Below are 27,816 nucleotides of genomic sequence, written 5' to 3'. Positions count from 1 at the left end.
CAGATGCATTTCAGGCAAGGGAAGAAGCCAGAAAGACAGACTAGAACAAGATGTCAAATGGCAGCATCTCATCTCTCTTTGGATGCTTAGAGAGCTTACTTTGCCTCAGTTGCTTCAAAAGGATGCTCTAGTGTGGGTGGCAGAGGAGCAAAACACCACCAACCAACTGGCCATTTTCCCTGGTCCAGGCCAACCCACAACGTAAAAAGCGAGAAACCTGTGTGTTATTTTCAATAATTATCTTCAGCTGTCTTTCTCTTATTAAGCTAACTTAGGGGCATATTAACAAGGGCTTTAAAAGCCCAAAAAGCGGAGATAAAACTATCGCCCTATTTACAAGAGGGTGCTAACATGCATAATCGCATGTTAGCACCCTTTTTCCCGACGCCTCCCTTTGCATCTCTAATGAGATGCAAAGTGGGCGTCACTGGGCAGTACAGCCTTGCAAATATCGCTGATGTGCACATCGCGATATTTACAAGGCTGCCCCAGCATTTTAGCAGACGTTTGTTTTTGGAGAAAACCGCTGTTTTCTCCAAAAACTAACGTCTGCTAAAATCCTGACTTATCCATCCCTAACATAGGGGGTGGATTATGCTGCTACGACCACAGAGTCGTATCAGCAAGGTTATCGCCCTTTTGCAGGGAACATCGCGGCAAAAACAGCAATGTTCCCTGCAAAACGGCGATTTCCCCCGCTATCTCTGGAATTTTTATTGCCTTGGAGTAACGCATTGTTGATAACGCGCTACCAGGGCGATAAATTCCAGAGATAGACGGCGATGATTTACAAAGCGCTAAGCGCGCTTCGCGTTATTCATCGCCGTTCCTTGCTGATATGCCCCTTAGTTATTAGCAAGCTTCCCTATACACGGTTAGAAAAGCATTGTGACCAGGTGAAAAGATCCTTCACGGTGGGGAGGTAAGATGAATTCAGCACAATTTATGCCAGTCTCCCAAACAATCTCACAACAGATCTTCACGAAATATAGAAAGGCACAATCAGATAACAGAATTCATTAAAATTAGTTTAATTATTCTTAACAAAAATGTATCCTCACATATTTTTATATTCAAAATAGGTTTCTAAAATATTTTATAATTACATAACAAATATGTGCTATTATTAGAAACTAGTCATAACATCAATTTTTATGTTATTTTTAAACTGTTTTAAATTACTTAATTTAATTTACCATTATTTCCTTTGGAGATTAATTTTAAGTCTCTACCAATATTATTTTCTTAGGGAGGATGTTGCAGTACAAGTGGTTGGCTATGTGTAGTGCTGAACTTACTACTGTGTTTGTTCTAGTAGTAACTTACGCTGAGAGTTTGTGAATACCGAAAAATATTAGACTTACTCAAAAGTCTAAGTTACCTTTGTGAATCAGGCCCTTCGATTTTACATTAATGTTCATCCTCATATTCCATGTGAACACTACATGTGCATATGGGAGTGCACTACGGAGAGTCAGCATAAGCAAACTCCCTTTGGCATATGTGTAGTTGTCAAATGGAACATATTGCCTTCAAGTATTTACATTTGCCTGCATGGAATTACCAACATTGAATTGTTAGTTTATGAAAAGGTTCCATGGCTCACTTTACAAATAATTTTAAAGTGCTAGATATTAAGGATTTTTTTTATGGTAGACCAAGAAGCTCCTGATACTTGTATTCCTTGAACTCAACATCAAATTCAAGGAGCCAGTAAGATCACAGTACTAGAAAATAAACCCACCACATTTTTCTTATGTTCAAAATATGGTGTGAACTCAGTTACCTCATCTACTGGGGCAGATCCATCACCATTTGGCTAAGTTAGCACTTTGAATGATTGCCAAACAAAGTGTGGCAGACTGTCATAAGAAGGTCCCTATAAAATGAGAGTTAGCATGTTAACCAGTCAAAATATGTGGCAGTGAAATATACTCGCAATCGCCATGTAGATTTTTGTCCCCATTAGGTCACAGAAATGCATATTCCTACCCAGGAATCACCAGAGAATGCCATTCAAAGTTGCTCTTCCCACATTTGAAAAGCTATTTTGATGTCTACTGCCTTTTTGGCAGATGACCTCAACAATAGGGACTGGGATTTACAACAGCAAAGCTGAAAATGCCTATCCCAGATCTGACTTGCAGTATTGTTTCAGCCTCAAACTGCCAGCTTCTCCGTTTAAGAAATATAAAGGCTCCCTCCACCCAAATGGAGGACCATTGAAGAGCTTCAGCCACTCGAAGCCTTCTTTAACTGAACTACATGAGATTGTACAAATTAAGGAACTATTGGGCAGTGCCTACTTGCTCCTCGATTGGAATTAGTTTAAACGGCAAAAAACAGAACAAAGTCTCCCAATTTCAACTAAAAACATGATTGATATGGATTGTACCACATTTCATTTTTTTTTTGCAGAGTTTTATATAGTGCGAACTTGACCTGAAGGTATCGGTGCGCTTTACATAGCACCAGTTGCATTACAGGAGGACACATTCATTTTTTGTTAGGGGAGATTAAGTGATGTGCCCAGAATCACAGGATGTTCCGTGTCATTGCTGAGACGCGAACCCAGTTCCCCAGATTCGAGGTTGACCGCCCTAGCCGTTAGGCCAACTCCTCTCCTCATTAGGTCTGCGACTGTAAATACTTAAAAAAAACTACTTGTTATGCTATGATACCCACATGGTTGTTATAAGAGCCATTGACAAGACTAGTGTATTTGTTCTGTCATGGTGAAGGATTGTTGCGTGATCACTACAAACAAATTGGTTGCACTGCAATTGCGTTTCTTTTCGACCTGTAATTATGAACGTAAACATAGTAACAACAGTTTTACAAAGGTAAGATTCATACAGTGTTACTATAATGTTTTATAAGAAACAATGCAAAAACTGCCCAGTGGATTGATAAAAGGATGACCACGGCTAATTCTGTTCCCTTTTCAAATCATTTTGGGCCTTATTTGGAGTTTTGGCTGACAGAATGCTTCACCATAAACATGGCAGAATGTCCTGTAAATCGTATTACAAGTGCAGTATAGCTTATGGCACTTATAGTTCTGCAGATGGGATATCTGCCAAGTTTTGATGAAGTATACTTTCCCCATACTCTAAAGGCCCTTATTCAGCTTTATTGTGCGACGGGTCATTTATTTTTTATATGTTGTCCTCATTTATTCAGTCCCAGCCTTTTGCAACCTCAATTAGCCTCATTTCATCCTTTCCAGTCCTGCTCTCTGTAAGCATCCCGAGTATTGCATTGTTTTGTGCCTCTGCAGAAGTGTAAAGCTTCAAATGATACCATTATGTGAGAACCATCCCAAGCATTAAGTGTTCACATAATATTCTAAGATCACATTACATCAGAAAGGTTTACTCTTCTTCTTAAATCAACCATTCATCTTCTCCATTCCATTTTTAAAATACTACAAGATCATTTCCTGTCAGAGGATGCGGGCCAAAAAAGTCTGGAGAGAGGTCAGTGTGATTCTGACTGATGGTCACATGCAAGAAAAATGCCTGATTTGAGCCATGAAGTAATTTCAGCCCACCAGGGGCAGCAGTGAGATATTCTGTGGTTGATCAGCTACGCTCCATATGGAGACATGATCCCACTGAGGAATCAGTGGATTTTGGATCTGTTCAGAATGAAGATCCAGTTTAGGCTCAGAGAGGTGGTTCAAGGAAATACATGTAGTCTATGACCCAGTTTAGAAGATGGTCATGGACAGCTTGTGCCTTAGTCTTCAGTCTGTAGTTTTCAGCCATCTTTGACTCAACTCCCAGTGCTGGTTCTAAATTTTATATGCTGGTATTTTTTTATTTTTGGTACTTCTAGGTGTCATCCATAAAATATGGTTTTCTATTGCCTAGTTTCAAAATCTTACAAATGGTGCCAACACCTAAAGGCCCCTCAATTACTGAACTAAAATAAAAAAATGTAGACGACTGGCTGCTATTGTAATGATTGAAACATCCATCTTTTCTCATATTTGTTCAGAACATAATTGATAAGCTCATTTAAAGTGCGTTGGCATACACGGGAACATTGGAACATGTGGCTAGGCAAATAAATAGTAGATTCGAATATGTTAAAGTGCCTTTGATATTTGGTGCGCTGGTCCTTGATGTTCCTCTTTATAAAACACTGGTGATTTCCAATACTGTCTATGAATATTTCCAGGTGCATGTGAACTTTATCAATGTCTAAGGGTAGAAGTTACAGAATTCACTGTGTCCCGACTAATCCTTCTTAATAATTTAAGACTTGAAAGCACATGTAATTCAGTAGTATTTCAAAGCATTTGAAAGTGCATGTATGATCTTGAAGACAATTTCCTTAAAATCCTATTTGTCAGATGTCATTTGATTTATTGTATTTCTTCTCTGTTTAAGGTCCCATCCTTTTTGATTTCTCAAGTAAGGAAAATGAACGATGCAGCAGCGACTAATACCAAAAAACAGCTAACATTCGACAAGAGCGTGAGGAAGCTATTGAGAAGAAAGACCATGGAGAGAGAAAGACCAGAAAGGCGGAGAGAGGTACTGCTGACGGTAGCAATCAAAATCAGAGTAATGAAGTCTAGGATGGGGTCCCGCCTAACAAAGGAAGACTGTAGTAGCAAGAATCATTTGGAAGCTTTCACGAGCTGTGTTGTTTCAAATGAGTTTAAAAACCTCCCTGGAGCTCTTTCAGGCCAAATATGATCACATGCTAAAAGCATGTGTACAGTTACAGTACCCTGTCATGGATAGTTAAGATTGCACAGCTATTGAGCGGATCATTGCAGCCATTTCTTCAGGCTCCAGAAATGAGAAAGACCTTTCAGAGGTGAACTGAGTAAAGTAAGCAAATAGTAAAGCCTGACATCACTTATTCTTGTGGAAAGCAATCCCCTCTGGCCTCAAAAAGAGCGAAGAGAGACATCTGTTTCAAATTTTCACCTAATTAGATTACTTGAGCATTAAACTCTGAAAATCGAGTCAACTTCCTCAACATTTATGGGCTCACTTCTTGAATATATTAAAATAATCGCGAATTTCTCTTGGCAGACCGTTCTATATCCGAGTTATATTCACTGTATAAATAACAATCTTCAGAAGTTGCCCTTCAGTGTGATTAGAGCCTTGCCATTGATGGTTATTGATTTAATTAAATTAGTAGTACTTGCATGTTGCTCTTAAGTAGAGGTAATACATTTCCTAGTGAATAAATACTTTCTTCCTGCAAGCTATAATCCCAGGTTTAGACTGAATAGCTTTTCCTGCATATTACTGGTTCCTATCCGTCTTTTTTAGTATTCAAAGCTGTGCAAACATGCCAAGAAGCTCAGTAAATCAGTCAATGGTGCCCATTATACGCTAAGCGAATTAAAGATGTTTTCGTTATGTTTTTAACACCCTCAGAAATTTACGGGGGAAATTATGCTCCTCAGTTTCACGAGGTAAACTCATAATCAAGTGGCATTTAATGCACCCAATAAATGCCGTATCAGCAGTGTTCGCATGTATCAGGTGCAGTAAGCATCCCTCCCCAATACTAAAGGCTCATACTCAGTGCTTCAAACGTTTTAACTATGAGCATCAGAAAAAACAGTAAATGGAGTATTATGTTTGACACTTACTTCAAGTGGTGTGAGCTTATAGCAATTGAGTATTCTTGGCCTTAGGGAACAAGTGGACATCTTCCGTTAGATCGACACAAACAGGGTCAATGGCTTCTTTCAGTTTATCTGAGCTGCTCTGAAATGTCTGTGCTTTACCTTAGTTTTCCATGCAACACAGGGTTCAAAAAGGAGATCTTAGTGGGCTAGAGGCAATGCTGCAGAGATCCTGTTCAAAGTTCAGTACCCTTTTGCCTGAAGAGAACTGGATCCCAGTATGCCTTAAGGGAGCGGTACTGGCGGACAACAAGAAACTGTACATTGTTTTTTGTTCAAGGGTATCTAGTGTAAAGGATTCAGGCCTCTTTTGCTAGTCATTGGTGTTAGTTGTCATAGTATAAGACAACAGTAAAGGCTTCTCAAAGTCACATCAGTGCTTTGGGTGCCATCTTGAACAGAGAGTAGGACTGGTACACCATGGGGGTCACTGGATGAGGATCATACATTTGCAGAGCGGTACCACAGAAATCATTGGTCATGGTCAAGATTTTCCATTGGTGGAGTCATCCATGTGGCTGGAGACACCAGTTGGAGCGCCTGGCTCACTGGGGACAATGGAACACACTGGTTTAGGATCCATCTGACCTTCAATCTATGATATCTCTTAAACTAATGATGTGAGATTCTTGCTCTAATGGTTCTGAACTGCGACCAATACAATTTGCCCCAACTTTCTAAGGTGAATGTGAAACATCTTAATTTCTTTCCCAATGCCCCTAAGACTATTCAAGTTTTTTTTACAAAGTTTCAAAAGGGATAACCTTGACTGGGCAACACTGCTGTACACCATTGAGTGACAGTCCCGGCACCCACCAGTGACTATAGCGTGAGTGTATGAGAGGCAGGTTGTGGAGAACTACAGGTCCATCAGCAGTCTTTCAATATCTCTAGCTTATTTTCCACCCTCATATGATGCAGATGCTGTAAGCATGCTACATTGTCCAGGTCCTGACATTATGTCTTCCCCTCAGCTGATGCTGTATTTCTTCAGATAGAAACAAGGCAAATACAGAGTACTTGGTCTCAAGTTCCAGTAGTCTTCAGAAATTTAGATCACTGACAGAAAGTCATGACCATTCCCAAACTTTGCTACCTGTGCAAGCCATGCCCCCAAACAAAGCATAGCAGGAATATATTTACAGGCCTGCACCCAGGCTTTCCATATTGGAAATAGCTGGGAAACGTTTTTGACAGGAATGGCCAGGCAGCCAAACTGGGACTAGTAAGTTCATTGTTTTATTGCAGGTCTGCAGGCGTGGTACGATTGATTCCCAGAGACATTACCTGCAAGTACCCAGTTCCATTGTGACAAGGCAAGCTGAGGGGAAATCTCCTTCTTGTTCCACAATCAATGTGTCCTTATGGAAAGAACAGCACATGGAACCCCACATTTGTTCCCATGCGCAATCATAGCACACATATTCAAGGAGAAGTGAAGGACCCCAATAGGGGAGTCTGAACAGATGTTCCATAGGGCAGGAGTTGAACTTCTCCAGAGGCTACAGGTAAAAGGGCCATTGTCTCCGTCTTATCATTTAGCCGCCAGTAATTATCTGTACCCTTGTGGCCTGGGTGAGGGGCCATATCTGTGTGAGTAGATGTGCATGTGGATGCACCATCAGTGCAGAAAAGGCTTGTATTCTGCTGGAGAGCAAACAAAACCCATTACAGCACCTGAACTGGGCTTGTAGATGTCAAGCCAGGAGAAAATGTCAGGATCAGCCAAAAAAGGTAACCAATAGCAGATTATATTGCACAGTATGAGAACCTCCATCCCTGCATCATATTGTAAACTAACAATCATCAGCATTGTTAAAGGATCTTGTGACCTTGAGTCATCGCATATTATATTGCCAAACATTACGTTTAACCTGTTTGCTTCTTCCATATAATAGAAAAAAAAGCAGAAGCCAAAATTGGAATACAAGCAGGAGCCCCCTTTGGCACATGGATATGATATCACTGTTGTCAAAGTGGCCTATGGCTCCATTTGCTTTTTGAGGTAGTGAGACCATCATAAAATAGCCTGTTTAAGAAAAATGTAGCAGTGCCTAATTTATCTGATTGTCCTAAATTCTTCAGGACATCCTTGATTATCAATATGCTCATGATAGTTGTATTTACTTGTGTGTGTATATATGACATCAAGCATAAAAAGGGGTTGATATTCTACCCAGAGTTAGTGCCAGTGGTTATACCATTTGCAAGTATTTCTCTCATCACCTTTCATGTGTTTGATGTAACTCCTCAAGTGGTTGTGAGTATGTCCAGATGCGTTCCCATTGCGTGCTCTGCCACTGCATCCAAGCTATACCCCACTGACGAGGGCTAATAAGGCTGTAACTGGACAGGCCTTGTCCAGTAGTGCAGGATGGACTGTTCCCATAAGGAGCAGGGTTAGTATTGATTTGCATAAAGTGGGTATCTGTCTAGAGTGGTACAATCAGCGACAAATAATGGCTTGGAATGCTACCATGAGCGATTGCCACTGGTTAGACTATTTACAATCATCCCTCCATCTAACTTTTGAGTGTACCAAGCATGTAACCAATGTCTTGTCATTACTGAGTGTTGGATCACCCAGCACTTAATGAAATTGAATCCTGCAAAAGCCGAGTTTCTCCTTATCCCTGACAAATTTTGTAATGTACCAGTTTAATTGTGAATGGAGGAGCTGAGTAAGGGGCTCCCTATGATGGATACCCAGGTGAATTCATTGGGTTTAATCTATGATCCAATACTGGGAAAATATAGGGCCCGATTCGCAGAACTAACTTAAGACAAAATCCTAAACTTACTACTTTTGGTATTCACAGAAGGCATTTAGTAGTAGTAAAGTTAGGATTTTGTCTTAAGTTTGTCTTAAGTCTGTCTTAAGTCTGTCTTAAGTCTGTCTTAAGCCTGTTCTACTACTTTTGGTATTAATAGAAAGCATTTAGTAGTAGTAAAGTTAGGATTTTGTCTTAAGTTTGACTTAAGACAGACTTAAGACAGACTTAAGACAGACTTAAGACAGACTTAAGACAAACTTAAGACAAACTTAAGACAGACTTAAGACAGACTTAAGACAGAATTCTAACTTTACTACTACTAAATGCCTTCTGTGAATACCAAAAGTAGTAAGTTTAGGATTTTGTCTTAAGTTAGTTCTGTGAATCGGGCCCAAAATCTTTTTCTGCAGTTTTTCCTGAGGAAGGTTTGCCACTTTCCTCCTGTGATGGACCTTAGGACGGTGGTGTAGGAAATGGTTCTTTCCTCGCTGGACTTGGGTAAGCGGAGCCGGCACACCACCCTAAGGCCTATCCTAACATTTTCAAGTATGCCCCTTGCTACATCTAGCTATTATCAGGGATGGCAAGTTGATTTCATATCTGAGTTTTGATTCCATATTTCTTTCCACTATAGACTGTGTTGTCTTATAATCCCCAGCATATCTAGAACTGTGGCTAAATAATTAAGGTGGAGCTGGGAGCATTACGAGTGGTGATATTTTGAGGTTTAGGATTCAGAGATTAAAATTTTATAAAACTATTGAGTACGGCGTAAAATTCACTGACATTCGACTTTCTATAAAAAAAATGATAGATGCTACATTTTCTGAACTATGTGTTTATTACTCTTTGCATATGCTTTTACATTAAAGGTGCTACTTGATGGTAATGTCCCATTATGATGTTTTTATGTCACCTGCGCATGGATACGTTTTATCATCATTGGTTTTCCTAGTTCCAGCTCTGCAATGAATATGTTCCTTCGAGGTGCTGTAGAGCAAATCTGAATATGTACAATAATCATTGCTTTCTGCAGCCAATTCTTATGGCATTCCATGTTCCACCATTTGGTGTTCTTGGATTTTGAAGTTTAATGCCATCATCTTAAGAACCACTACATTTCTCGTACATCTCAGGTGAAAGGACATTATTGGATTTGTCATCTCGAAACAGGTGCTCCCACTCGTCTCACCTACCAGTACAACAGTATTCAAATTGAAGTTATTTTCACTTCTCAACAAAATATCTGATTCGTTTTCCTATTTTTCTCTACTTCAGCAGACAGAAGTACCTGAAGGGGTGATAAGAGTATATGCTCCACTACACTCAAAGGTTTCCATGGCAGTCCAGCTGAACAGTCGGACAAAAGCTAAAGATATTTTAGCTCGTTTTCACTGTGAAAATAGGTAAGAGTTGTATAATGACCTCTTTTGTGTACTCTGTTGCTGTTTGAATTTTATGGCATGAGTTCAATTTTAGGGGCTTATTTCTGAGATTTATGAATCCTCATGAAGTCACTTTGCATTGCTTTGAATGGCTTAAAATATCTAGAGTAAAGCAACGCAGCACAAATTTCTGTGTTGCCTTAATCAAAATCAGCAATTGATGGACAGAATGCAGAACAATGTAATACATTCACCCCAGTACAGAGATCTGGGCCTAAATCCATCATTTTTTTGCTCACCATGCCATTCCAGTTTGGACGCAGCCATATGCAAATCATTCTTGACCCTGCACCCAATGGGAACAGTCCAGTCCGAACTGCTAGGCCAGGTCTTCCCTGGACTGGAAACAGGCATCCTAGGACCGGTTTCGGGCATTTAGCCCTCATCTTGACTGTTCCCATGAGGCACAGGGTCAGACTGATTTGCATATGGCCATGTCTGAACTGGGGTGGCAAAATGAGCTAAAGAATGATGATGGATTAAACCCAGATCAGTTGACTGGGGGTGAGTGCTTGCAATGTTCAACACTCCATCCATCATCCCCTTTGGTTTTGCTTTGTTCGCCCTAAGTTGGCAGGGTATGCCCAGACGTGGGTCCCTTGCTCACTTTGCCACTGGAATCAAACTAACCTGGCTGATGACGGCTGATTAGCCAGAAACCGGTCCCAGGATGCTTGTTTCCGGTCCAGGGAAGACATGGCTTGGCAGTTCTCGCTGGACTGTTCCCATGAGGCACAGGGTCAGACTGATTTGCATATGGCCATGTCTGAACTGGGGTGGCGGAGTGAGCTAAAGAATGATGATGGATTAAACCCAGATCAGTTGACTGGGGGTGAGTGCTTGCAATGTTCAACACTCCGTCCATCATCCCCTTGGGTTTTGCTGTATTGCCTTAATCTACACAAAGGTGGCGTTCCATAGGTGTTCCGGTGGGTGTTACCATGCAACTCCCATGGTTTTCGATGCGTTTTCAGATTTACAAGGACTTGTAAACCTGGGAGTGCATCAAAATCTTACACCTCCCGAGGTGAGGCGTAACAAGGAGAAATATCTTTATTTCACCTTGTTTTTTCCTCTTTCTATGTGTGATGCATCTGCAACTCACACAGGAAAAGCCCTCTCAGGATTGTTTTTGTGCAGGAAGGTGCTCCGTCCTGCACAAAAATAATCCTGCATGCAATGGAGGCAACCTTTCAACGTGATGCAAGGCCGTCTGCTTTGGCCCTAGGCTGCCAAAATGGCATTAGCGCAAGGGGAAAAGACAGGAATGTGCCGTATTAGATAAATACCACAAATTACTACTCTTTCCCAGTGATGCAGGGCAGCGCAGCAAGTCACCTTGCTGCGCTGCCCTTTGCCACTATTTTCATAAATATGCCCCTTTGTGTATGAAAATATGTCTCACCTTGATTGTTCAAACCTGTGTCTTGAGAGAGGGGGGGCAACCTACTGCAAACGAAATGGTGCCTTCCCTAGTTACAAAATTTATTTTTGATAATAAGCATTTTTTTCACAAGCAGTTAGAGAGTGTTATTCTCTTAGTCTAACAAATATGCTCCAATCCATTGCATTTCCTACCTCTCTATGATTTTCGAGACCTCAAAAAATGTCCAGAGACGCATAATCAGAGCGCTTAAACACCAACTTGGATTTTTCAAACGGCCACTAAGCAGGTTGGTTGAACCTAGTTTTGGCCAAACTGTTTACAACCTTTATTCACCAATCAGAATTTATCCCTGCATGTTAAATCAACTGCCAATCAAAAAGACTGGCGCTTACTATACCATCATAGACCATTTTGACTTCTAGGACTAGCCAGAACGACGGCTTCCAACAGCAGCTCTGTGGATTCTTGCAATTTGGTGGCAGACTTCTTTGCAGAGAAGGTAGCAAGGATTTATACTACCTTCCCGGATGAGGCTCGTAATGGGAGATCCGATAGGGAGGGGAGGACCAACGTGGAGGAGGCACACTGGCTCTCCAGATTTGATCTCCCCTCCTGTGACGACCTCAAAGGCATAGCCTTAAGCATTAGATCCATCTCACCTAGGGACCCTACTACTCCTAAAGTTTTGAGAGATAGCCTGGAGATCCTAGTACCCTATATTAGACACCTCCTTGAACTCTCCTTTGAGTCGGGCGTGGTCCCAAAAAGGTGGAAAGAAGCGATTGTTCTTCCCATAAAGAAAACCGGGTGTGAGCGCGAGTCAGCTGGAGAACCTTCGACCGGTCTCACTCCTGCCATACTTTGCTAAAATAGCTGAAAAAGTGGTGAATATTCAACTGACGGCCCACTTTAACCGTCACAGTTTATTGCACCCTACGCAATCGGGTTTTCGAGCAACTTACTCTACTGAGTCAGCACTGCTCCTGTCAAGTGAAACTATCCGCAGACACGTAGATGAGGGCCAGACGGTTGCTCTGGTCCTCTTGGACCTCAGTGCCGCATTCGACACTGTAGCCCACCCAATACTCCTACAGCGCCTCAGAAAAGGCGGGCTGGATAAATTGGCCGTAGAATGGCTGGGGTCCTTTTTACAGGATCGAAGCTTTCAGGTGTCTCAACGTTCTTATTATTCGAAAAGCATTGTGCTGGTTCAAGGGGTCCCCCAGGGCTCTATACTAAGCCCCACTCTCTTTAATCACTATATCGCCCCAGTGGCGGAGATTATTGTAAAATATGGCATCAGTGTTGTTTCATATGCGGAGGACACGCAACTGGTGGTTTCACTGTCACAATCCCACAAAGAGGCAGCCACCAATTTTTCTACTTGCCTACAGGAGCTGTTTAAAACTAAATAGCAGTAAAACTGAGGTTCTAGTGGTGGGTAAAGCTCCCTCGATCTGGTCCTCATCTTGGTGGCCGCAGACTTTGGGCCCTACCCCCTCCCCCAGCAATCAGGATAAGAACTTGGGGATGTGGCTGGACTCCAAGCTCTCCTTTGAGAATCACACTAGAATTGGGGCCGGGAAGTGTTTTGGAGTAATGAAAGGGCTTCGGAAGACCTTAGATGTGCTTCCCGTGGCAGCCACAAAAACCCTAGTCCATGCGCTAGTAACTTCCCACCTGGACTACGGAAATGCTTTATATCTGGGAGCAAGTAGCGAGTGTCTGCAGAGACTTCAATGCATTCAGAACGCGGCGGCTCACCTTGTTCTGATGCTGCCCAGGAGAGCTTCCTCCAGAAATGCCCTTGCTGCCCTTCACTGGCTCCCTGTGAGGGAGAGAATACTTTTTAAGGCCTTGTGTGTCAGTCACCGCATTCTGCAGGGGAAAGGGCCTAGCTACCTACACAATCTACTGTCCCCCTAATCTCCAACCCGGCACCTGAGATCGTCGGGGACTGGACAGGTCAAGATTCTGGTAACAAAGAGCGCAAGAATGGGTGGTGGATCTTTCCGCTATCTGGTCGCTAAACACTGGAATGGCCTCCCTCTCGCTCTCCTTAAGGAACCTTTGGAGATGCTGTTTCGGAAAAAAACTAAAATCATGGCTTTTCCGCCTATAGGTTTCCTCTAAGCTGTATCACATTATTGCTCCGGACGAGTTTTTGGGCCGCAGAGCGGGGACACACTAGTGAGTGTAGCCATGAGCTTTATAAGCTTGCTTATCATTATTATTATTATTTTTAGGACTCTGCAGGTTTTAAAGTACTGGAAGGGCAATGAACCAGTATACAACAAACCATGGTGTTGGGCTGCAGTAGGTCTGCTTCCACCATTCTGTGCAACTGTAGATGCACATTTGGGTTCTGGAAATGGTGGATCCAGCAGGTAATCCACATCTGTTCCAGAAAAATAGGCTGTGTCCACGCCTGTCTCCCCTGAATTTAGGCCTCTTATCTTGCTTTACAATTAGAAATGTTCTTGCCTTAGTTATCTAAATTGTAATTTTAGAGAATCCTGATTTGACTCTCAATTCAATAACTTGTGCAAAACATACAGCCAGTTACTTCAGAGCCTAATTCCAGGTGTTTTCACTGGTAAACCTTTAATGAAGAACCATAGCTATTCGTTCTTCCTTCTTAATTTGCCCCACACAAAAAAACAGATGCAGATGCAGGAAGCGTATGTTTTACACCTTGTTTGATGGTTGCTTACTGTTACCCAAATTTAGAAAGAAAAAGTAAAATGGCAGAGAGGCACACAATTTTGGTGTTAATCCATGCCTACAGCTCATTGAAGATATGGATTTGCATCAAAATCCATAGTTAGATGCACAGAGATGCCCATGATATTTAGGAGACAACATGTTTGTCAGAAGCAGCCGGGGTCCGTGCAGGTAACAGCGGTGGGGCCGTGTAAGGGGGGATTTCGAGGGACGATGCAGAGGGAAAATTAATTATTTATTTAATTTTCCCTCAGCATCGTCCCTCGAAATTCCCCCTTACCTGGCCCCACCGTTGTTACCTGCACGGACCGCAGCTGGTCAGAAGACATATTTGTCAATGATTTTCTGACATAAGACCTCAATCGGTCATTGGTATACATATAGTTTCCTCTCCAGGGAATTTTAATAGAAGGAGGGGGAGACAAGTGGCACTACAGGGGGCCCTCAAAGTGGGTAATGTGGAAACTGCCCCTGGAGCTGCATTTGTCTATTACCGTAGACCTATGAGGCATCATCTGGTTAAAAGGTAGCCAGTGTGGCCTAGGCCACGCGACATATATTTGAACTCTACTTCTGGAATCGAATATGGCCCTGACGACCCTCACAGTGGCACATTCTCACTAGGGTGCTCAGGCGGGCTCCTCCCACATGAAAGCCCTAAGTTGCCTCCACCATCCGCAGAGAATTGGCAGAGGAGTGGCAGGTCAGACCAGCTTCATATAATCTGTTTGGCCGCTCTGCACAAGTACTCTGCACATTGTGCAACAATGGACAAAAATATGTGACCAAGTGAACTAGCAGGCAGGTTTTTGGCTTATTTCAAATAAACGTGCCATAAAGATTTGTCAGAGCAGATTTCGGTAACATTAACTTTATTGAGTTTTGTTGGCCAGGTATTCTGGACTTCCAGTGGATATTTTCGTTAGTGAGGTAGAACATTTTTCAGGTAACTCAGGGCCACATGTATCAAAAATCTATTTTGTATTCCTTAAATAGCGAATTTTAGGTCATCGTTATTTAAGGAATGCAAAATGGTATGTAAGAAAATAGCGATTGCCTAATAGCGATTACTAAGGATTCGCAATCGCAATTAGGTAATCGCTATTAGGTAATAATACTCCATTTGTTCTTATAGGCCTTAATACCCATAGCTGCAAATGGTTTTGCATTACCTCATTTGCAATTACCTTATTGGTAATTGCATATTAGGTAAGGCAATACCTTGGAGCACCCCAAAAAAAATGTACACATGTAAATTTGCACATAGTTATCATTGGCTTGGAGTCAATTGCAATAGTATTTGCTAAATGCATAGTTTGCATTTTGAAAATGCTTGGTTCATTTGCTATGGGAATCTCAAATTGTGATTCCCGATTTGTAGTCGCAATTTTAGGTAACCTGCACTTTTAGTGATTGCCTAAAGTTGCGACTACAAAGTCTTTCATATATCTTGAAAGGTTATTTTGCATTCACAAACGGGCGAAATGTTCAATTCCCAACGTTTGCAAATGCAAAATTGTTTCATACATGTGACCCTTAATTATTTCAAATTTGACAGAGATAACAAAGGAGAATTCAGTATTGGAAAGATTAAGAGCCTGATATAGGCACAAAGGTGGCAGATATCCTGTCTGCATTATTACAAGTGCATAATATCTTAAGGCACTTGTAATAAGGTAGAGAGGATATTGCCCCATTTGTAACAGAGTGCCTCTCTGAAGATCCCTGGAACGTGTAAAAACTCCTCCCTATAGGTGCCCTCAGAGGTGCACTGGATGTCCTCTGTATAGTTGGTGTACCATCAGTGCCCCTCCTTACAGCCTGGTTGCCCATGCACCCAGGTCTGCAATGCGGCAGCCAGGCAGGGCAAAAGCACTCCCTCCACACCAAACAACACCCCCATGTTCACTTGAGAGCACGCAAGTGCAAAACGTGCTCTGGCACGATTCATATTACAGAAGGGACCCCACAAGTATATACACCATATTCTGGAAGACCTCTTTCCCAGGTAAACTTCCTTTGTGGCCCAAAGGCACATTCTATAATATGGCCTCTGGTGTCCACCCTCCCTCTTCCGTGTCTGCTCATCATTCTGTATTTTCATCTCCCTATGCCCCCCTTCTCTTGTCATCCCTCATATTCGTGTCAATGTTATTCCTCTACCCCTGTGCAGTATTACACCGTCTCCTAATCTCTTCTCCCATACGTTTCACACCATAGCCCCACCTTCACTTCTAGCTTCCACCCTCACTTCACCCAAGCTTCCCTGCATGGTTGTTGGCCTTTACTCTCCAGCGCTGTATTGCTTTCCCGCTACTTGTACCCTACGAATCTGCATAAGTGCATACATGTGTGTTAGAACAATAACGTCACCAATGTGCGTCTTCTTTATAAATGAGGAAAGCATTGGTGCCTACCTACTCCCTCTGTCCGAGCATAAACATGAAACACTTCGCAGAAAATGGGGATGAGATTTATTAGGACCAATTCACAAACGGCTCGACGACTTCTGGAGCAACGCTTCCGGCTCATGGCTTTGAGAAGCAAACCCAGAAGTAGAAGGGGAAAAGAGTGACAGTCGTAAATGTATATTAAAACATGTTGGGGCATATTATCAAGACAGGCGATAAAAGTATCGCCGCTTTAGCGGCAGAAAACTGCCACTAAAGCGGCGATAATGGGCTTGATAAAAATATGCGGCAGAGAATTCCAATAGAAGCCCATGTTGACACCAGAACATGGGCTTCTATGGGAATTCTCACGGGCATATTATCAAGCCCATTATCGCCTCTAAAAAGCGGCGATAATTTTAACGCAGTTTCTTGATAATATGCCCCGTTATTATGTCCACGTGAGAACATAACTTTCCATGTGTAGGAACCCTTTGCCCTCCATGCCCATAAATATAGGGGTGGTCCCTTCCCATTCTAATCCTAGAAACACCCTTACTCCTGCCTTGACAGGAGTGAGTGTGAGCTTGTTTCCACTGTGGAAAACTGCCTGCTCGGGAACTGCACACTTGAAATGTCCGAGTTTGTCAGTGTTAGCTTACCTTTGAAACTGTCCCACCAGAAACAATCCTAACCTTGGGGCATATTATCAAGCCAGGCGATAAAATTATCGCCGCTTTAGCGGCAGGAAACTGCCGCTAAAACTGCGATAATGGGCTTGATAATATGCTCTATGGAATTCCAATTGAAGCCCATGTTAAATGTGAAGGACATCTAACATGGGCTTCAATTAGAATTCCAGAGAGCATATTATCAAGCCCATTATCGCTGTTTTAGCGTCAGTTTTCTGCCGCTAAAGCGGCGATAATGTTATCGCCTGGCTTGATAATATGCCCCCTTGTGTTTGGAGACAGAATTCCGCACCGCTGATGTGCATGAGTGCACCTAAACTGAGTTTATGTGCTCAAATTGTTTGGGATGTGGTATTACTGTTGCCAAAAACCTGCAGAATTCGGGAACAGTAGACCCTGCTCTCCGTACAGCACCTGTGCGACCATCAGAAGCAATCTATTTGATCCCAGACTTTGTTATTTCTTTCCAAACACACACTAAGATGTAATTAATTGTCTCCTTATTTCTAGCCATGGACCCTCCGACTACAACAACGAACCAAGCCAAAGTCTGTACGAAATCGGAGGAAATATAGGTATGTAGAGTGGGCGGGGGGGAGGGGGGGGGCAGTCATTAGCCTGAACCAAGCCTGGGGTGTATATTACGTGTCATGATGGTAATGTTATTCATTTGTTACGGAATGGGACCCGATTTTATTGGTTCTCTAACTAACATTATTGGAAGCATGAATTATGACCCAGCTGCGGTTTTTTAACACAATCTCTGTCAGCTGTTGAAGATTATCTTCAAACAACTCGTATTGTGATACATGTAGCTTAGAATTTCAAAGGAGTCTTCGTTCACCAGCAAACAAAAACTGAGCGTCAACATTAGAAAAGCCTATTCGAATTAATAAGCTAAAACGAACCATAGAGGGCGCAGTCTAGATCAGAGAATATATAAATTGTGCATTCCTCCTCGTCGTGAGCATAGTCCACAAACATAATAATTAACACGATATCAACTAGTCACGTGGAACGATTCACCGTGGGAAAAGGGGTAGACCATAGGCCCTTTATGTCAGAAGTAATGCTATCTGAGTCTGCACAGGTCCGGCGATAAACGGCACAACGGTGCCATCTTGTGACAAATTTTTGTAATGTACAAAGCATGATTTACTGAAGCCAGAAATCACTCGTACACGCGCGCTGTCGGGTTGCAAAGCATGGAAATGTTACCGACTTCCCAGTGGGCGTTGGTACACATTTGCAAAGCTCATTAATGTATAAAGGGGCATATTTACAAGCCCCTATCGCCACTGGAACGTCACTTTTAAGGGCGTTCCTGTAGCGATAGGGGCTCTACTTTATTTACGAGGCAGCGTTAAGCCACTCAACAAGTCGTTAAGCCACTTAACGCCGCCTTGTGAATAAGGCCCCCGTAGCGTGAAAGGGGAGGCCAGTGGGTGTTGCGGTGGGTGTTCTGTTGCAACAACCATTGACTTTAATGCTGCCCCCTATTTACAAGGGTGACGTAAATATGGGGCAGCGCCAATTTTAAGACCAAAAGAAACATGGTCTTGGCAATCATTCCCTCCAGCGGAGGCACCCTGGCAGGGGGGGTGCCTGCATTGGCATCTGGTAGCTTAATTTAGCGCCAGCGCTAGGGGAAACGCAGGTGTGTGCTGCATCATTGTAACTACAGCGCATCCTTGCATGTTTGAATTGACAGAGCGGTGCATTAGCAATTTTGGAGCTAACCCGTTCTCTCCACCGGTTCAATGAACGTATGCCGCTTAGTGTGCAATTTGCGGCCCCTACCTCAGGACAAGGAAAATATGCCCTACCTCTAGATTTGATAGCTAAAGCAGCCATAATTGGGGTACAACTAGTCCTAAAGATCCTAAGCCCAGTGCCACTGCACCTGCTGCACTAGTGATAGAGATGTGTATGCCTTTATAATTTAGATTTATCTGTACTCCACAGAAGTACTGGAGAACAATTTCATAGCCTCAATTAAACCCACTAAGACTTGATGAGCTAAAACTAATGAAACCATACCCTGGACAGTTACTTGCCATGAGAAAATAATAATACGTCGTCTAATAATCTGGCCATTAGTGGCACTTTGTTATGTTTGTACACATTTCTGCCAGCTCCAGGTGTATTTAATCTGATGTATTTGCATGTTCTGTCTTTTCTCTGGATCCCTGTCTATGCCATTCAGGATTCAAAATATGTGGTATTTCTAAATCTATTTTTAGCTTTGGCTTGCACTTTCATTTTACTAACATTATATATATTTATATATTACCCAGTGGCAGTCTCAAGTGGGTAGTTACAGTTAGTTAGGTCAGCTGTTCCATAGGAAAAGTGCTCATTTTGTTGTTAATAACTTTTGCCCTGTTTGACGAATCTCCACGAAATTTTACAAAAAGGTGCTACTTTTTGACTAGTTTGTACTTAAAACATTTAGGGGTGATCCAGCAAGTGGGGCCTGAGAAAAAAGGGTGTCCCAAAATGTAAAATCTCCATGCATTTTCCCATTGACTTCATTAGGCTGGGGTACTACAAAAACTGCTGTACGGAATGACACCTGATTTGTCAGGAACATAGATCTTGGTCTGCAGATTGTGCATTTTGTACTTTGGTGTAAATCTGTTCCGCATTTTTTTTTAGAAATTAATGGCCAGATTTTTGAAGTTGTTGTATCGCCATTGTGCCAAGCAAGAGAGTGCAAGGGCAATTCAAAACCTAAGTGAGACTTATCTAGCTCCACAAGGCCACCTTGCGTGGCTGTGCGTGGCTTGAGAAATTTAGAGTCATTGAGGGCAGTGCACATCACTGCCTTGCGTTATTCTACCCAAGGAGACATTCCATGGGTGGAGTGTGGGTGTTCCCATGCATCCACCCATGGATTCTGGTGCATTTCCAGATTTGCCATTAGTGATAGACCAAGGAATGCGTCAAAATGCTATGCCTCGCCTAGGTGAGGCATAACGAGGAGAAATATCTTAATTTCTCTACATGTTTTACTCTTTTTCTGTGTGTTGCTTTCTGCGGTACAAACAGAAAGAGTAAAATGACTCTCAGTAGTGTTTTTGTGGGGAAGGTGTCCCTTCCTGCACAAAAATAAATCTGCCTACGATGCGGGCACCCTTGCACCATGATGCAAGGGTGCCTGTATTGGTGCTCGGCAGCCAAAAGTGTGCCAGCGCTAGGAAAGAAAATGAATGTGATGTATAATATTTAATACAGCACATTCCTGTCCTTTCCATTTCATACCAAACAGTGCAGCAAGGTGGCTTGCTGCATGAATAAATGATAAATATCTAGGCGTAAAAAGTATTTGTATATCAGGTCGCAAGTAGGGTAGTTAAAGGTATGACCTGATTTTCATTGGAAAAACGGTTTTTGTTTTGCAAATAACTTGGGTGCCATTTGATAAATCTTTTAAATAGTTGGGAAATTTTCAAAACTAGTATGCACCTGAGTTCAGCTGCAGTATGTAAAGTTTCAGGGTGATCCATGAAGCTGGGGCCGAGAAAAAGGGGGGGGGGGGTCCCGAAACTAGTTTTCCCCATGCAATTTCTCATAGGGACTATTTAACATGACTAAAGCCTGATCCGCTGAACGGAATTGCACCAAGTTTGAAAAAAAGCTAGCTCTTGGTCCATAAAGCGACCATTATGTGATTTGGTGTAAATATCTTCAGTAGTTTAGGCGTTATTAAAGGTAAAAGAAATACAGATATCTAGGGATGCGAACCCTCCACGGATCCAACAGATCTCATGCTGAGCGGCGTATTAGCAACGCTTTGCTCAGAGGCGATGTAAAATCCAGCGATAGCAGTGAAAACCAGCAATAGCGCGAGAAGTCCAGCGATATTTTGACTGCGCTAATATAAAGCTTGCCAATTTGTAGGTGTGGACTCAGCCTGACAATCCACCTCCCATTGACAAGAAGGCTAAGTCAGGTTTTAATCAGGCGTTAAATAACAGCGATAATCACGGTTAGCGTGACTTTTATTATCGCTTCGCGGGTCCGTGGCCGCATTGGTAATAGAGGGAAAGTGTGTTTGCGACTATTTCCATGTTGTTTTAGTGAGGAACGCCTACTTTGCATATCATTAGCCATAAATATCGCTGACATGCAAAGCGGCAAAAAAAACGGCTGCTATCGCTGGGAAACATGTTCTTGTCCTTGTTGATAGTGCAATAGGAAAATCGCCACTTTTCCGGTGATATGTGCTGGAAAAGCGGCGAAAATGCCCCTCAGAGTCGTCTGGAGTCCCAAAGAAAAAGAAGGGTACAGGGTAGAAATGCCCTGACCCCCTAGGCCTGGTGGTGGGATCCCAGAGTGACCCCGCCGGGGCCAATAAAATATTTTTTCCAATATTTCGGCAAAATCGTGGTGGATCCGTGAATTCACAAAAAATTGAAAGAAACAAAAAACAGGGGCAGGAAAGCGTGGAAAGGCAGAAATCACCCGATGTATTTCATTAACACAATATTGCTGCTGAAGGAAGGCACTCAAAAAGCGGATAGGTTGTGGGAAGCAATTACAGAGAGGGAGGGTGTTACCGTAAGCATGGGCACTCCCGCCACCAGGGAGAGGAGGAAGCCCGTTGCTGTTGTCGTTTGGACCCAGGTAGGGCATGGTGTATGAGCTGTCATAGCAGAAGAAGCCCGGGATGTTGCCAATGAACGTGTCTCTGTAGTCGCAATTATAACCCAGCATGATGGTCTCAGCCATGAGCACCATCTACAAAGGAAGCATGATAGTAAGAGGGAATGACAAACTCATTTAAAAGAAACATCTGCTACATCTCCCAGGGCAGTGTGGGCAGTGGAGGAGGGAACGCTCGGCCACTGTCCATGCACCAGGTGCTGAACCTCCACAGACAGCCTGTCACAGAATTACTGCTCAGCGCTTTCAATCTTGGGGGCAACAATTTTGGGGATTTGCCAGTGCTCGGGGATGACTCAATCTCCATTAAAATAGTTTCATCCCAACACGGCCACATCACATTCCCACTCCTTGGAAAACTGCCATCCATGTATATGTGACTGAATCGCAGTGTATTTTCTTTTCTGAGAACCCCAGCCCCTCGCGTAAGCAAATATTTTCCCAGTCTCTGCACCATCGCCCTCCCCCTTCAACCTTACTGCTCTATGTCCAGTTTCATTTTTGTCATGTCCTCACACACTCTTGCTATCCCAACTATCTGTGCTAAACAGGATAAAAGGTCACAAAGCAGGCGGTTTACTCCTGAGTGAGGTTGGTGTGTAGCATCGCCCAGGGAACAGTAATAACGGCCAGAGATGGGCATTGCTTCCCAGGGCGGTCCTCCATGTCAATGACATCATGAAATGCCCTCCCTGGACTGCAGGATTCCCTGGAATACGTAAATGAATCCAGATTAAAATGGAATAGTTCCCATGAGCATTATTGCATCCAGATCCAGCAGGGGTGTAAGACTGTAAAGGTGCAAACTAAGGCCACGCAGATCCATATACATGAAAAAAAGGTTGCAGCATTTAGATCACCCAACGTTGCTCTGGTGCCAAAAGCTTCTGAATGTGTTCTCCAGACAGCTCCGCTTGCTAGAACTGCCTGCAGTTGCAGACTTCGAGCTATGAAAGGGGTGGAAGGAAAATCTTGAATGGATGCTTTGCAAAAGCTAAGATTTTTGTTTGTGAATGTAGCCATTTTCAGAGCACGCTTATGGACATTGTAATGGTCAATTATATGTTGTGTTGGATGTATATTATGAGTTCTGTATAATGCTCCTTGGTGTGTCCTTGTAGAGAGTACAGTTGTAAGCACATGCACATTCAGTAGTACACACACTGTCAGTTTCTCACAAATGCTCTCATGTGGAGGAGCACTTCAAGAGTGAAGAGGTTGCATAAGTAACCTGAAGATCATACTACTTGACACATATAGGTTCTCCCTGTACCCTGCTGTATGTGTGCAAAGATGCCCGGATAATCACCTTACTAGAGTGCAGCTGTTATCCGAAGAAGACTGAACTGTGAAGTTCAATCACAGTTTTCCAAGGAAACTTGCTGGCCCTATGTCAGAACGGGAGTTCACATGTTAAAAAAGGGAGACCTTAATTAGGGTGTCCAGTGTGATCTGTACTGCAGTTAGTAGACTGAGTGTGAGTATGAGAAAAAACAAAGGCTTCAGGGACATTCTAGTTAGGTAATAGGATTGAAAAAAAAACGTAGAAATTCCCGGAAAAAAAACAAAGGTTACGGGGACGTTATAGTTAGGTTCAGATTTTACACACACAAAACAATAGAAATTTCAGCAGTTATGGTTATCTGAAGTAACTATAGCTTGTGCCTTAAGGTAACTATAACTCACACCCTCACCATGCTTTCTAATTACTCCACATATTACATCACTTATGACATCTTCTATAACATCATTGATAATACCACTGCAACATTTACAGTGAAATTATTTATGAGAAAACAGTGCATGGTGGGGGTGCGAGTCATAGTCACCTCCAGGCACAAATTATAGTTACTTCACATAACTATAATTTTAACTATAACTGCTGAATTTATATGGTTTTGTGTGTGTAAAACAGAAGCTCAGTATAACATTCCTGTAACATTTGTATTTTTATTGAAAAAAAAAATATATATATATAGCCCCCCCTCCCCTTTAAAAAATATATAAGGCCCTGGGGGATGGGGTCCCCATTGCCTAATGGGGTTGGCGAGGGAGGCCATCTAGCCCCCCTCCTCTTTAAAAAAAAACCCCTTGGGGATGGAGTCCAAAGGCCCTAATGAGGCTTGGGAAGGTGGGGGCACATGGCCCCCTCCCCTTTACAAAAACAGGCCCCGAGGGGATGGGGTCCTCGGTGCCGCAGGCCAGTAAACTTTAACAACCCCCAACTGTGCAATGCCAAAGGCCATTCCCAGATTTACAAGAGCAGGTAAACTTGGGAATGTGCCTGAAAAGTACACCTCCCCAGGAGAGGGTTAACGAGGAGAAATATCTTTATTTCTCATTGTTTTTTCCTTCTTCTATGTGTTCTGCATTCTGTAAGGGTGCCTGCATTGGCACTAGGTCGCCAAAACAGTGTTAGCAGCCAAGGGAAAAGGACAGGAATGCACTATATTAAATAAGTAAAGCGCATTCCTGCCCTTTCCCTGTGACGGAGGGCAGCGTAGCAAGGTGACTTGCTGCACTGCCCTGTGCCACAGAAGTCATAAATATGTCTCTGAGTATCATAAGCAGCCTTGCGTTATTGGACCGAATCGTCTCAACTTGACAATTACAGCATAACAATTTCTACATAACTTAGGAGAGTTTGTGCACTAGGTCCTAACCCATGTACATGTGATTGTGTACCTTCAAAATATGGGCTCTCTGTGAAGTTTTCACCACAGTACAGCTCCAGGCAGCATGATCATTAGGACCTTCAGACCTTCGTTATTTTAAGCAAACAGTGATACTTTGTTAATACTTGGTGGTGTATCTCTCATGAGAGTTTCACTGTCTGGAAACAATGAAGTATAGAGGTAACTCTCTCCATAGAGTAAACATTGTTTACAGTGCCCTCTTTTATACTCATATCAAATTCATTTCTCAGTGTAGGTTCGGTGACTGTGAGGGGTTTGATACAGATAAAAGCTGTGTTTAGTAGAGCATTAATTCTAGCACAGACATTGACTATCTTGAGGACTTTTGATTTCTCGGAACAGTTGTAGACATATTGACAACTGTGTATAATGGTGTTTTAATATATCTATGGTTGATTGTTAAAGTGAACTAGGCTTCCCATGAAGTGTATGGTATAGGGTCAATGTTGCACATGCATGCTACACCTAAGGCAGTTGTATCTGTGATGAAATTAATGATGCTTGTTATTATTCTGAGCTATTTTTATTTACTTTCTGGTCTCAAACTCCATACTAGTTTATAGAGTAATGAGTAAAAAATAAGCTTTGTTGATGTCATCGGAGATCATCAGTATCAATGATGTAATTTGAGATGTGAACAGTGATGCTACAAATGATGTAAAAGAACTTGTAATGAGTGATGTAATATGTAGGATCAAAAGCAGTGTTTGGAGTGGCCACAAGTTATATTTAGCTCTACTAACTATAACTGGTAAATTTCTGTGGTTTTAAATGTTAATGTTGCCACTGACATATTCACCTACCTATAATACACACACGCACATGCACGCACAGGCACGCACGCACACACACACACACACACACATATATATATATTACCTACTGGCGGTCGCCAGTAGGTAGTTATAGTTAGGACCCTGTTTCCATAGGAAATCCGTAACATTCTATTTTGAATAACTTTGGCGCCGGTCGACGAATCCTCGCGAATTTCTCAAAATAGGTGGGGCGCTACGCTCCGCTCCTACCCTGAAAGTCTCGGGGGGATTCGTCAAGCGGGGGCTGAGATAAAAGGGGGGTCCCAAAACGCGTTTTTCCCATGCATTTTTCCATAGGACCTTTAGACAGGGCTACAGCCCGAACGGCTGAACAGAATTACTAGAAATTTGGCAGAGAGGTAGTCCTCAGGTCAAGGAAGTGCCTTTTGTAGGTTTGGTGTAAATCTGTTCAGTAGATTCTGAGAAAATAGCCTTTAAATCAATATATATATCTGAGCCAGCTTACGGTACGCTTACCGTAAGCTTACCGTACGCGTACGGTGGCGTGCGCGAGCGCGATTCTGATTGGCTGTTAGATCTTAGTAAACATTCGAATCGGCCGAAACCAGGAAGCGGCGGCCGCCATTTTCTCTCTCGCACTCTGAGGGGGGGGCTGTAAACAAAGGCAAAAAACATATAAAGGGGCTGTTTAGACAGCGCCCATGCACATAGCCATGTTAGTTGAGTCCTCAAAGATCCCCCAAGGCCAAAAACTGTAAATTTTTATTTTTTGAAAATTTCGCCGATTACGCTTACCGTACGCGTACGGTGCGCTTACGCTAAAAAATTAAAAAAAAAAAAAACACTCTCTGTGCATGGCATATTATTTTCATCACTTACAAATTAAATTTAACAGATTACCTATCACAAGGAAGCGCATAATATGTCCTCCATGTGCGCACGGTGCGTAATGTGGGCACGCGGTGCGCGTAGCGCACTGCGTGCCCACCTTGCGTGTACGGCACTAACTGCGTAAAGTGGGCGCGCGGTGCGCGAAGCGCACCGCGTGCTCACTGTGCGCGCACGGTGCGCGAAGCGCACCGTGCGCGCACGGAACGAACTGCGTTAAGTGGGCGTGCACGCCACGAATGGCGTAAAGTAACTTAGCATTTAAAAAACCGTACAAATTCACTGAAAAAAACATAGGTTTCACACACGTTATAGTTAGGAATTAGCATTTAAAAAACCTTGCTAATTCAATGAAAAAACCATAGGTTTTACACATGTTATAGTTAGCTGGAAATTTTACTGATAAAAAACCAATGAAATTCCCCCGTTATAGTTACTGTAGGCAACTATAACTCACGCAACCGTAATCCTCTGGTGATGACATATGTGTCTTTATGAAAAAAAAAAATTTGTAAAATATGTATAGCTAAAATTTAATGGAAGAAGACATGGGCAAATAAGTGTCTAAATACAGTATTAGCATCAGCAGAGGATTGCGGTCGCGTGAGTTATAGTTGCCTACAGTAACTATAACGGGGGAATTTCATTGGTTTTTTATCAGTAAAATTTCCAGCTAACTATAACATGTGTGAAACCTATGGTTTTTTCATTGAATATATATATGAATTACATCATTATATTATTTTAAGATTTTTTAAATATCATGAAATAAACCTATACATTTACTTTCGCATAAATATAAACTATTTAAAATCAATATGTCAAAAATATAAATAAGATCATTTAATTTATTTCTCACAAAAAAGAGAAACATTTGAAAATACTCCAACCCCATTCCCCTATAAACCCAACATTGCACTCCTAAAATTATATTGAAAATGTAACATAATTTACTGACAAAACAGATACTAAATACACATAACACCATGATATACATTACAGGGTTGTATGATGCTACAATGCATGCCTTTACCCTGCATGCCTCTGCAATGCAAATCTTTACCCCGACTTGCTGTCGGGGTTCGCTGGAAGTTGGAATAGTTTAATTTACTATTCCAACTCCAGTGTGTGCAACAGTAGGGAAGGTGTTGGAGTTAAATCCAACACCTTCTATCCCCTGCTACACACCTTTCGCGTTGCAACGTCATGCCGGCTAATGGCTGTTTCCCACTTTGCAGTGATAGTAAGCCCTACATTTATTTTTACAGTATTAAAAAAATTATTTTCTTACCTGTGATACTCTACTTCATGGTATTCTTACGTCAGAATATTTTAGAAACAATGTTTGTGTCACTTAATATTTTTGAAACTATATGGTGGAACACCCAGCGGTGTATTTCTATTGCTTCCACTGGTTAAAGGATTGAAACACTCTAGTCACTACATCCCTATTTTCCCTTCTCATCCACCAAACTTTGAGGATACACAAAAATATTTTTGTGCGAGGGGCATGATGTTACAAAGCTTGAGCACCAATGCTCTAGGGACACCAGCTCTGTAAGAGGGAGGTTCTGTTGTCATCACACATGCCTATTGTGAAAAATTAAAACTCTACAGTGATTTACCATTAAATAACATAGGGATGGGTTGTATGTTTCCCAGACTGATGTACAGGACATTTCTGCCATAACAGACCCAATTCAATGTTATGGGC

General features: G+C 42.3%; 1 protein-coding gene across 4 annotated transcripts in view; it reads left to right on the top strand.

Moving 5' to 3' along the window:
* Window positions 1–27,816, top strand: part of ARHGAP28 (Rho GTPase activating protein 28) — a 1,146,988-nt gene that overhangs the window by 1,081,961 nt on the left and 37,211 nt on the right. For all 4 annotated transcript variants that reach the window (XM_085606002.1, XM_085606001.1, XM_085606004.1 and 1 more), the window contains 3 exons: window positions 4,398–4,544; window positions 9,715–9,842; window positions 17,585–17,649. In XM_085606002.1, the coding sequence (XP_085462128.1) occupies window positions 4,398–4,544; window positions 9,715–9,842; window positions 17,585–17,649 (340 nt within the window). The remainder of the gene's footprint in view (window positions 1–4,397; window positions 4,545–9,714; window positions 9,843–17,584; window positions 17,650–27,816) is intronic.

Source organism: Triturus cristatus, chromosome 5_1 (genome assembly GCF_964204655.1).
Source record: "Triturus cristatus chromosome 5_1, aTriCri1.1, whole genome shotgun sequence".
Lineage (NCBI taxonomy): Eukaryota > Metazoa > Chordata > Amphibia > Caudata > Salamandridae > Triturus > Triturus cristatus.
Note: the sequence above shows the minus strand (reverse complement) of the source record. Positions and strands in the feature narration are given on the sequence as shown.